General features: G+C 37.9%; 1 protein-coding gene across 6 annotated transcripts in view; it reads right to left on the bottom strand.

Moving 5' to 3' along the window:
* Window positions 1-12,136, bottom strand: part of STAU2 (staufen double-stranded RNA binding protein 2) — a 176,565-nt gene that overhangs the window by 76,705 nt on the left and 87,724 nt on the right. For all 6 annotated transcript variants that reach the window (XR_003922902.1, XM_030010781.2, XM_030010784.2 and 3 more), the window contains one exon: window positions 5,715-6,022. Coding sequence is in view for 5 of the 6 variants with exons in the window: in XM_030010781.2 (XP_029866641.1) it covers window positions 5,715-6,022 (308 nt within the window). In the remaining variant the exon portion in view is untranslated. The remainder of the gene's footprint in view (window positions 1-5,714; window positions 6,023-12,136) is intronic.

Genomic DNA, 12,136 nt, shown 5'->3' with positions numbered 1-12,136 from the left:
TAGACTGAAAAGGGATAAGATGTTGCTTTTACTGAGGTAAAAAACAGCTTCAGAGGTAAGAAAGAAGGAGGGAAATAGCTAATGTCAAGAATCCCAGGGAGCTCTTGCACATTAAGTATGCATATTTTGCTGGGTCTTGTAATGAACAAGAACTAACAAAAGAAAAGCTGCTTCCATCTAGTGAAGCCTAATGAATTTTAACTTAACTAAGTAAGCAACATTTCTTAATTGTGACCTGCTTTGGAAAAGAACTTTTGAATTGAAATGGTTATTTCAGCCATCATCAATGAGTCAGAATACTCGGACACAAAAGGTTAATGAAGGAACATAAAGGCAATTGCATCAAATTTCAAGATATGAAAGTTGTGATGTGATGATAATAATTTATATCTCAATTATTTCCTTCAGGCTTAACCCTGAATCCCTCATTCATTCTTTTTGTATTAAAAATTCCCACTGAACTCAAATCTGATTTTCATGACTGTGTCTAGATTTGCTTGAGAAAGAGTTTCAGGCCCAAACTCTTCATTATTAAAAAGACCAGGAACTATTTAACTGTCATGAACACTGTCAACAAGTTCTGACAGTGAATTTGTTATTATAGAATCATAGAATCTTAGAATGGTTTGGGTTGGAAGAGACCTTAAAGATCCTCTAGTTCCAAGCCCCTGCCATGGGCAAGGACACCTTCCACTAGAACACGTTTCTCAAAGCCCCATCCAACCTGGCCTTGAACACTTCCAGAGATGGTCCAGCCACAACCTCTCTGGGCAACCTGTTCCAGTGCCTCACCACCCTCACAGTGAAGAACTTCCTTACATCTAATCTAAATCTACCCTCTTTCAGTTTAAAGCCATTACCCCTTGTCCTATCATAGAATCATAGAATCATAGAATCATTTAGGTTGGAAAAGACCTTCAAGATCATCGAGTCCAACCATTAACCAAGCCCACTAAACCATCACTACATGCCTTTGTAAAAAGTCTCTCTCTGGCTTTCTTGTAGGCCCCTTTTAGGTACAGGAAAGCTGCTATAAGGTCTCCCTGGGGCCTTCTCTTCTCCAGGCTGAACAACCCCAACTCTCTCAGCCTGTCTTCATAGGAGACGTGCTCCAGCCTCCTGATTATCTTTGTGGCTCTCCTCTGGACCCGCTTGAGCAAGTCCATGTCCTTCTTATGTTGGGGGCCCCAGAGCTGAACACAGTACTCCGGGTAGGGTCTCATGAGAGCAGAACAGAGGAGGAGAACCACCTCCCTCAACCTGCTGGTCACGCTTCTTTTGATGCAGCCCAGGATACGGTTGGCTTTCTGGGCTGTGAGCGCACATTGCTGGCTAATACTCAGTTTTTCATCCACTAATACCCCCAAGTCCTTCTCTGCAGGGCTGTTCTTAATCCACTCATTGCCCAGCCTGTATTTGTGCTTGGGATTGCCCCAACCTATGTGCAGGACCTTGCACATGGCCTTGTTGATCTTCATGAGGTTCACATGGGCAATTATTGGTCAAAGAGAAAGAGATCTTGGGTAAAAACAGGATTGGGATTCACAAACCTTCGCAAATTCAGGCAGGACAGATGCAAAGGTCATCCACCGTCCTTCACTTGGGAAGCCAGGCACCAGTTCTGTGGTGCTGCACTCGTTAGCAGCCACAGCTAAATCTGAGAGAGACCAGGAAATGGTCACAGCACGGCCTAAGCTACGACTGATGGCTGTTTCACACACTATGCCAAGTCTGAAGAAGCCAGACTTGCCCCTTTTTGCTCTTCCTGTCAGCAACTACATCCTTCAGCAAAAGCGGTGAGGAGACACCAAGGAAAGTACAATTATCATTCACACTAGAATGACAACCCACAGCACGTGAGGACGTGTCTGCATCAGACAACACAGTACAGGGCAGAAGTCTCAAAGGTATGACTGACTTCAGGCAATGAGTTCACAGTGTGGGGCAACAGCCCAAATTTGCAAAACACTGTGTAGGGTGCCCAGGCTTACAAGCGAACCGAAAGTCAGGCACCTAATCTGCACAGGTGTTTATGAAAATCCCAAGAAGCATCCACCTTTTTAGACGATTTTACACCTCTAAATGATTTGCTATTAGCATCCATAGTGCATGTGGCAAATTTGAAAATGGTTTTTAGGTGCTTTTTGAAGTTTGACCTGCTCCAAGAAATTTGCAATTACATTCTTTCCTTGAAATTCACTGAGGGTTGAATTTCCCTGAAATTTTCCTCACTTATGTATCTCAGTAGTGAGATCCAAGCACTCCTAGACTGATTTCCAAATCCAACCTCCAACAAAGCAAAATGAGTATTTGTTTTGTTTAAAGCCACTGTAGGGAAGGGTTTGAGCTCAGTGTTAACCCTCGTACAAAGTGTAGAAATTTAGTTTAGGCCCACCTCTGCTGACAGCTCAAAACCATAAGCTAAAATGTATGTGCCACAAGTAAACCTGACTCGAGAGTGTCCAGCAGAACTTCTCCTGTGCGTGCAGTCACTCAGAAATGTATGCCTTTGCTACTGGTTGGGGAAATGAGAAACATTTGGAAATGCCCCAAAACATTTAAATCCATCACTGTATAAAATGGAACAGTTAAGCACTGAACAAATGTAGAGGAGGGGAAAAAAAGATATAAACTGTGTAACCATTGCAATCAAAGGAATACATCACATAGAAACTATATCCTGTGCGAGGTTTTATTATGTAGTCACTACAGAGAAAAAGTTAAGATTGCTAAGTCCTGCCAATGCAGCAAGCCAAGTATGGCTGCAGCCGTGCACTGGGACTGACTGTGGGCACTCAGTCATGGCTTTTTTAAGTTTTATGATCTTTGCTTCATGGAAACTCCCAGGGGAATTTCCTACTGGACTACCTGCAACTTGTGTTTTGCCTCAGCAAAAACTGGAGGCTCAAGTTATTCACATGTAAACAGCTTCTCTAAATGTTTCCATTTAAACAAACTCTCTGAATAATTTACTGCACTTAAACGGTCAGCAGAAATAACTGTAACTTTCCTAATCTAGTTACAAAACAATGACCAAAATACCACAGTCACTTAAAAATAACAATTTTACCAAAGCTGAATTTTCCTTTAAACAATCTCTGGGCAAAGTCTGCGAAAGAATTAACCGGTAGATCGTATTCATAAATATGAAGCAAGCACTAAAAATGCTTTATTCAGAGTTTGTAAAGGCTTGCTTTAAGTATTTGTGTTTAATTATTGCTGGTAATTTGAAACCTGAGCCTTGAATGTATCCAAGCTAAACACCTGTTTTTCAGTGACAATGAGCTGCTGCTTATCAATTACAAGTATCTTTAGAATAATAAGCCATAAACCATAAAAATGTAATTTTTTAGTACTTTTCCATAGATTGGTCCCAATAACTCTTAATATTAAAGGCTTACAATAGAAGACGGCTGAGATCATATACAAACAGTTCAGAAGAATTTAAATTAAGTAACCACATTTTAAAGATGTCCCCTGCAGCTAAAGAAGTTAAAAAACCCCATTCAAATAAGAAAATAACATTTTTTTACATTTACAAACGAAACATCATATGAGTATTTATTGATTTTTTTAAAAATTCAAAAATACATTGTAACAGAACAGAATGTATACGTTCTTCAATGAAAGACAAAACTATGGTTATCATCCGGACCAGAATACAAATACATGCTACAATTTAAAATCATTTTGGGTCATTCAGGAAACATGAAACAAGCTAGCTGTTTGCAAATGCAGTAGTTTTCTGCTTAGTAAATATGCCTGAGAAAGTTAACCTGTAAAGAAATCGGCTTTTAAGCTCTTAAACACAAAGAGCTTTCTAGGCTGAAATGGTGAAGAGACCTGTGATATGCACCTGACAGGCCACTGAGCCATTTCCCACAGAGATTCTGTTCACTGCTCCACCTCAGATCAGCCACCCAGCAGTGGCAGAGTTTCACATCAATACCAGGTTTATTCAAGCGAGGTGTTAAAAAGCATGCTAAGAAGATGTAAAACCATCAGTGACATACACAGCGGATTGATGTTAATCGAGATTCTCTACCAAACTGCTTGGTTTGTATCAGGGCCAAGTAAAAAGTAGTAGTCTAGTTTACGGATGAAACGGATTATACTTTTTGGCTCAAGGTAAGACCCTTTAAAAACAATTTCTACATAAGCATCTAGAATCAAAACATGAAAAAAACAGGAAAAACACAACTAATCATTTTACAGTAACCACATACTGTAGGCAAGTAGGAATCAAAACAGTAACATAAATTGTGCATCAGTTCTATGAAAATAAAGTGTTACTAGTAGACACAAGCAATCTGACAAGATGTGAAACTGAGCAGTGAAAACTTCATGGATTGAATTTCTTTTCATCAGAATTCATCTGTTTCTACTGCAGGCAGGTAACAATTGGAACTCAGGAAAACTGAATTCCTATTAGCAGCTTAACTCTACTACAGTGAGACTTAGGCTTTTACCGTTTGTTGCATTAAGAGACATTCAAACTAATGAATCAAAAATGACATTTTAAAAATAAAGACCAAAAGAAAGCTGAACGTACACTTTAGACGGAAACAGCGTTAGGTCAAATCCACAACTGGTGATATCTGATGTATGCAAATGTAATTTAACTATGCTGCTTATGCCAACAGAACATCTGGCACTATTTCTCGAATGCTAGCAGCCTCCTTCACTTCCAACAACTGCATACTTGGTAAATTACATGGGCTGCGATGAAAAAAAATCATTATCAGGCATGCAAAAGTTCTAAAAGAAACCTCCCATTTCCAGAATTTGGTTACATGATCAAATTACATATGCTAGAACATACGAAACCAACTTTTCAAATGAAACAAATTCACAACTCTGAAAAGGAAAAAACCAAACCAAAACAAAAACCTATGACAGGAAAAAGAATATTTCTACATAGCTGGTCCTATTCCCCAATGGTGCAACAGAGTAAAATGAGCTACTACCCATATACACGTGTAATTTTGCATGTAATGGTGATTGGGAAGAGGCTTCCTTTTCCCTTCTTCCACACTGCAGAAAAGACTGGATGTACTACAGAGGCTGCTACTGTCCCATGAAATGTAGGGTACTTGCCATTGCTGGATAAAGGTTATCAGTGCCGAAGGACTCATGCGCTGACCCAGCATGGTTCATCTTACATTCTCTAGTATTGACTGTGATGTCAAAAACATTCTGCATTGCTCTGGCACCAGGTCTGCTCCTAGGCTGCACCTTCTGATCAAAACGTTGTTCTACAGGTTACAACTAAGAGGTGCGGGGGGGAAGCTGGCTTTAAAGACCCAGCCCAGAAGACAAATGCAAAGTTGAGGTGGTGCGTCAGTACCTTCTGGATCAGTTGAAGAGAGAAACCAACGCCAGAGCAGTATGTAAAGCTTCTAATGCCAAGAGGTGAAGACTCTCAAAGAAGTGCAAGTAAAAAGCATAATTTAAGCCTGTAATTATTTAAGGAGAATAAACAAAGAAGAGAAAGATGGCCTGCAGTAAGGTGAATGGAAGGAAGGAACAAAAAAGAGAAGGAGGGACATGTATATTGGTGCAGGGTTGTACCTCCTGGACCCAGAAACTGCCTTGGACACCAGCTAATTTAAAAGATAAGTTACATGCATGCCCACATTCAAGAGGGCAAGAGTGAAACCTTGATGGCAATGCTATGATTCTGGCTGAAGAGCTTCATTTTCCCCCTCCCATACCTGAAAGCCTTGAATCCTTGCCAAATACTCCAGCTGTTTTGAAGGCTGCACTGCAGAACAGGGGGAAGCAGGAGATATTCCTTTTAGACCTATGGCTTCGGCAGTTGGGGACGTTCCATTCATGAGAAGTTCCCTGGCAATCGTAGCTGTGCTATTTGTTGTAGGAGATATGCTGAAGAAAGAGCTAGAAGTCTGGCTCATTTCTTTGGACGACAAATAGCTTACAGTGGTACCAGGGGCTGATTTGTTGCGGCTTGCTTCCATCTCTTGATAAACATCAGGAGAGAGATGGAGTATTCCCTTTGGCGCTGAAAATAAAAACAAAGTTCATTCTCATTACTCAAGAATGGGTTTGACGTGTAGACAATTTTAATTAACGTATTTTGCAGTGGAAAGCAAAGTAAGCATTTAGAAGCCGTATCTTTTTTCCACAGTCACTGTAAATGAAATTGTATAATTTATTTAGAAACAAAGCAGATCTGAAGTGTCCCTCTTCTTCCTCTTCCCCTACTCTTTTTAAGAAGGCACAAACCTGGACTTGCGGCTAGCACAGAATACACAACATGAACAAATAAGGTTTGGAGATCTACAAACCACAAGGAACAGCTGCTACTTCAAAATAGTAGCACAATCATTATTTCACTACAATCTTCTGCCTCCTACCTGGTACAATAATTTAGGCTGTTATTTCACAAATAATTTAAATGAGCCTATGTCAGCACTTGTTGCCACTAGAAGTAGTTCTTTTCTCTCCTACCTACAGCTGCTGTTTGTACTCTCCGGCTGCACTATTGCTTGTCCCAGCACCAGCACCTGTAGGACCATGCAGTGATGCTCATGAGAATGAGCTGCTGGAGGCAAAAGAAGGGCAGGATGGCTTCTTGTGGTAGCAGCACTGCCTCAAGTGCTGGCTTAAAGTGTTCGCTGAATTACAACAGCAGCCTGTGTTTAAATAACCTTAAATTGCCCTGCAGCCACATCATTACTGTCATAATGACTCTTATGTGACTGACTGCTCTTCAATGAAGAGGAATTTATTATTTATTTATTTATTTACCTGCCTATATGGCATCCTATAGTTTGCAAATAGCTCCTTGCCTTGGACAACATTTATACTGAACAAGGAAAGCATGTGTCATCATTAATATCAATAGGAGTTAGGGTAAACGTTAAAAAGATCTAAATTTATTCATGTGAATTACTTTTAAATATTTCCAGTGACATGTACATTAGGGATAATTTGTTTACATTTCAAACTTTTTAATATATTTTTAGAAAACATCTCAGCCCTAAACCTGCTTAAAACCAGGAGTACATACTTGATCAGTTTTGCTGATAATCCTGTGCGTGGAAATGTGCAGAATTAAGGGTGAAGTTTGCTAGTTTTCATATACAGTGAAGCATTTGTTGGAAACATGAGTACCCAGTTTGCTGATATAAGAAGAAAAGCTCTTTCTTATTATTAACAAATTGAAAAATGAGGTTGAAATGTGCAATTTCGTATTAATAGCATATTTTAATCTTCTAGCATATATCTGAAAATAACATGGGTGAACCTGAGCCATACGGCATTTCATTCTAGGATTGATAACCCTATTTGTTAACTGATTTAGTAATCCCAAGAGAAATCAAAGGGTTCACTCCTTAATTCATTCACAGTACATATTAAATTCATCTCAAAATGTAGAATAAATTCGAAGAAGAGAAGAAAATTAATTTCCAGTTACCTAGAAAGGATTCCTCTAATCCTAATGGTATTTTTAAATAAAATGTCTACCACAAGGAGAACACTCAAAAAATAGTACCAGTAATTAATATCGTCATTTTCAGCTACGTGGTGAAAATCGAACTTCCTCACTGCTGACTCAGCAAAGTGCTTACAGGTGATTCTTTTAATTGATTTACTCACACATTTGGCTTTTAAATTAATATTGCTTTCAGAAAACTGGAACATCAGCATATACCATTCACAAAGAAGTATCTGTTATTCACCTGATTGGTCTCCCCACCTACCTTCGTGGGGCTGGGGAGCCTGGTTGGACTCTAAAGGTGTTTTACCCAGTCTTACAACTGGCTACAAAGCCAGTGGACCCTGTGCTGAACTCTAGAGCTAAGCACAAATTCAAGACAATGCTACTGGGAAAGATGGAGGACAGGGTCCCTAAAATTTCTTTTTCTCCATTTGGGACAATTTAGAATATAACCTTATAGATAACAACAACTGTGTAAACAAGCAGCATTATTTTATAGCACATAATGACTATATGATAAGAGTGATTTTATACCCTTTTTCTGAGGCTATAACTTCCAAGGCCTATCACTGCTCATATTTTTAAATAGTCTTATACAAGAGAAAACATGAATGAAAATTAAAATAGATAATACAGATATTGATAGTTGACATTAGGTTACAAAACCGAATAGCAACAAAAATATTGAGTGGCAGGTGTTCACCACCTCCTAAGATCTGCCCACTGTAAAGCTGATTTCCTATAAATATTTGAGAAACAGAAATGAAAATTGAACAAAAGGTAAAACAGTATACTTGTTTAGAAATAATATATTAGCCCCCCAGCTCAATTTTAGAAAAACATAGTACAACATTAACTTAAAAAAAGTTTAAAGAAGTTTAAAATCAAGTCCAGTGCTGCAGATGTCTGTTCCATTGATGTAATATTACTTAAAACAAACATTTTACATGCTTTCTCAGCCATTTCACTGTTTTTACATGATCCACCCAAATATCTAACTGCTGTCTGGAACAATGGTTTGGAATACTTCCAGATTACTAAGCTTTCTAAATGTTAAAATAACTAATATGCAGCATATGATGAATAAAAAGATATTGAGCAGAGTATAGCAAATGCTCCTAAAGTACTGACTTTACTCTAATGGTGATGTTAAATTAATAATAGTACTTTTACACTTATGCAACACCTTTCTGCTAAAGACTTCAAAGTGCTTTGTAAGCAATAATTAATTTAAATCATACATTGGCTCTGAGAGGCAGATATTATATTACCATCATTGATTATCTCTGGAAACAAAGTAATGTAATATTCCAGACATTGCATTAATATAGTTGCAAGCTATTAACTTTTTATATTCAGGGCCTATGTTTCATGAAGCTTCTTACAAACTTGTTTTAAAAAGCCAATAAAAACTTGGTCTCTCTGAAAACTTCTATCACGCATATATTAAGTGTAATTCATTATCTATTTTTAATATATTAATGAGGATTTTTTTAATATCATTCCTCACTCTTGTCTGCTTACTTCAACTCTGTTGAATTGTAGAAGAGTGTGTATATATATAATAGTTTAGTTACAGTAGTAAAGCTGTTATCACAAGACAAGGAGTGACATCAACAGAGGAATAAGTGTAAGAACAAAAGAACTCTTCAGAAATTATTGTAATTAGTCTTGAAACAAACACTTTAATAAAAAAACATGGGAGAAAGAAATACTGTCCTCTAACACCTTTATGCATTGCAGGAGAACACCTCTAGGTGAATATTTTCATATTTTTGTTAGTCTTTCAGCTGAAAAAAAATTTGGATTTTTATGTCTACTAAATATGTATCCCATACTAACTTCACCATACTCCAAAGGTAGCACTGTAATTATTTGGAGTCACAGGATCTATAATACTACCATTTAGACCATTGCACCTTCTGCTGGACATCAACTTAGAGGTACATTCATGAAACATGTTAAAATGATTTCCATTTATATTATTTAAACCTGTGGGCAAATGTGCTATGAAAACATGCAGGCTAGCTATGCAACGTAATCACTAACATTTGAAAAACATGTCTTATTCATCCTTGGCGGTAATTGTTAGCAGTCTCTCATAATCTTCTGAAGTCTCCGAAAACTCCACACCAAAGACCTCTCCTACCTAAGAGTAAATTTCTTGATCTTCCATTGTCTACTTTTGCTGTCACATACCAGACAATAGCAAAACAGTTTAGACTCCAAGGCAAGTGTACAATTAAGATACAAAATGGCCCAACTATCCTTCACAAGCCTTCCCCTTGAAGTGTAATCTTGGTGCTTTGATTCAACTTCTTTTCATAGCAGCAGTAATAAAGGCAGTCTCCAAAAGATCTGTTGGAGTGGTGTTATTTTTATCCCTAACCCTTTCTCTTTAGGGTCCCCTTGGCTGGGAAGACAGGGTGCCCTTGGCTGGGAAGGCAAGGGGACCTTTCTACAAAAGGGTCCTCCACTGTCTGGACCTTCATTCCTTCTGGAGTTCATGGAAAACAAAACTAACCATCGGAGGGACTTTCTGCATGGAGAATGGGATGAGGAAGGAGAACGACTGACAATATCACCAAATGAGCCTCAATGTAATAAGACTCTGCAAAAATTGAATTTGCTGATACAGGACAGTGACAAGTTACCCCACAGCAGTGGGCTACTAAGTTAAGAAAAGTTCAGAGTGATGACAGTGTTGCCTACACACTCACAGGTATTAGTGTCTACACTGGTACCACTGGTTTCCCATTTTCAGTTTTCTATTTCTGTCAGGAAGATCAGAAAACACGAAAAGCTGAAATTTTTATTTTATCATTCAGCTCCAAAAGATGACCTACAGAATCAGGCTTGTATTCTCAATCTGCATATATATATATATATATATATATATATATATATATATATATATATATCAGTGCTAATTTTCTCTCTTTTCTACTTGATCAGCACTGTAGTGATACTCTTCCTCTGCCTTCACTCAATGACTTCTCCTAGTTCGAGGTCACTCATTGACTTTTCGTGTTTATGGACACAATATACTTGGTCTAAACCACAACTTTATTCTTTCTCAGAGAACTACAATTTTCTCCCTAGGCTCTCACCTGTCCTACAGGAAAGCTATACTTGTTGGTGCGTCAGAAGCAGTGTCAGCTGGTGTATGACTTCCCCTGACACCCCTGAAGAGCACATGCTCTTCCCTGCACTACAACCAGTGATATGGGGCACCAGCATGAAGGAGTGCTTTCATGGCTTGTGTAATGATGCAAGGTAAACCATGATATAATTCTGTATATGACATGCTCACAAAGTTTAACACCCTGATATTTGAAATGACCTATCACAAAGAGAGAATCACTATTTTTGGAACTGAATGAAATACTTGATAGATGATCAACAAAAAGCTTTCTTTCAGATTATGCTACCTGTATTCACATTGAGTAAAGCCGCCTTATATTGTGCTGCTTAAAGTACGTGGCAAAATGTTGTAGTAAGGCGTTAAGCAGGAAAAGTTAGACCCAGGTCTAATCCTGACTTCACTATTATCTAAGTTAAAATGACAAAACCTTAAGAGACATGGAGGACTTTCACAAGCAATAATTCCTCCATAGAACTGGCAGGTTCTCAACATGCCCTAGAATATGGCCCATTAGAAATCCACTGAGAGCAAAAAAGAGAATTTACAAAACCAAATAACTATTTCAATAACAAGACTGAAAAAATGTAGATATTATCATAAAAAGAAATTATCGTTTTATACTCCACTCACTGTAAAAGCCTATTTATATACTAGAATATTTTCAAATTTTGTTTTATTACCTCAGTAGGAACTCAGAAAACGTCAGTCAAACAATTGAATAGGAAAATAGTATGGCCACTGCGTTCTCAGTAATTGTCTACACACAATCTTGGCTTGAAATACCAAGATGCAATCATTACCTACTTAATACAGCTATCTGTGGTATTTCTAAGTCACCAGCTACTGCAATATTCAGACATGAAAAAATGTTTTGTCATTACACGATGTCCTTCAATCAAAAGATCTCATCTACATGACCTTAAACAAACTGATGTTATATAAAGTCACTCATTAAAATACTAGTTTATTTAACCTTAAAATAACCATGACACTGAAGTAAATACTATTTAGTGCTTCACGAAGTCAGTTCTTAATATCCTTAATTTCTATGGAACGTTTTCTGTACAGCCAAAAAGGAAATTGCAGTATCACAGAATACTTCAATTGTATAAATTTCTGTAACATTTGGTGCTTAACTCATGTGAGGAAGTCCTTTGAAACCTCCCCACAGCTTTACTCCTGCTTGGGAACATAAGATTTTGGTAAAAAAAGACTTAGTGTTGGCAGTGGGAAATCTCTACGGGATATTCTACGAAATAGACAGACAAAACACCTACACCATTATTTTTACATGATAATTTCTGCATCGTAAGTTTCCAACAATATGTCAGTGTACCAGATAACCTAAGATTAAGATGAAGCAGGTTCTGAAAACAACCAATCTAAATGCAGAAGAAAGGACAGTATTCTTATCAGTAAAGATGATTAGCAAATTCGGAGCAGGAGCAAATCAAGCTAGTGAGCTGGCACATGAAGCTGCTTGTAAAAGCTAGAAGAAAGTGATTTTTGAGGGGGTAAAGCAATTA

The sequence above is a fragment of the Aquila chrysaetos genome, chromosome 4, assembly GCF_900496995.4.
Source record: "Aquila chrysaetos chrysaetos chromosome 4, bAquChr1.4, whole genome shotgun sequence".
NCBI lineage: Eukaryota > Metazoa > Chordata > Aves > Accipitriformes > Accipitridae > Aquila > Aquila chrysaetos.
This window is presented reverse-complemented; position numbering and strand designations above follow the sequence as displayed.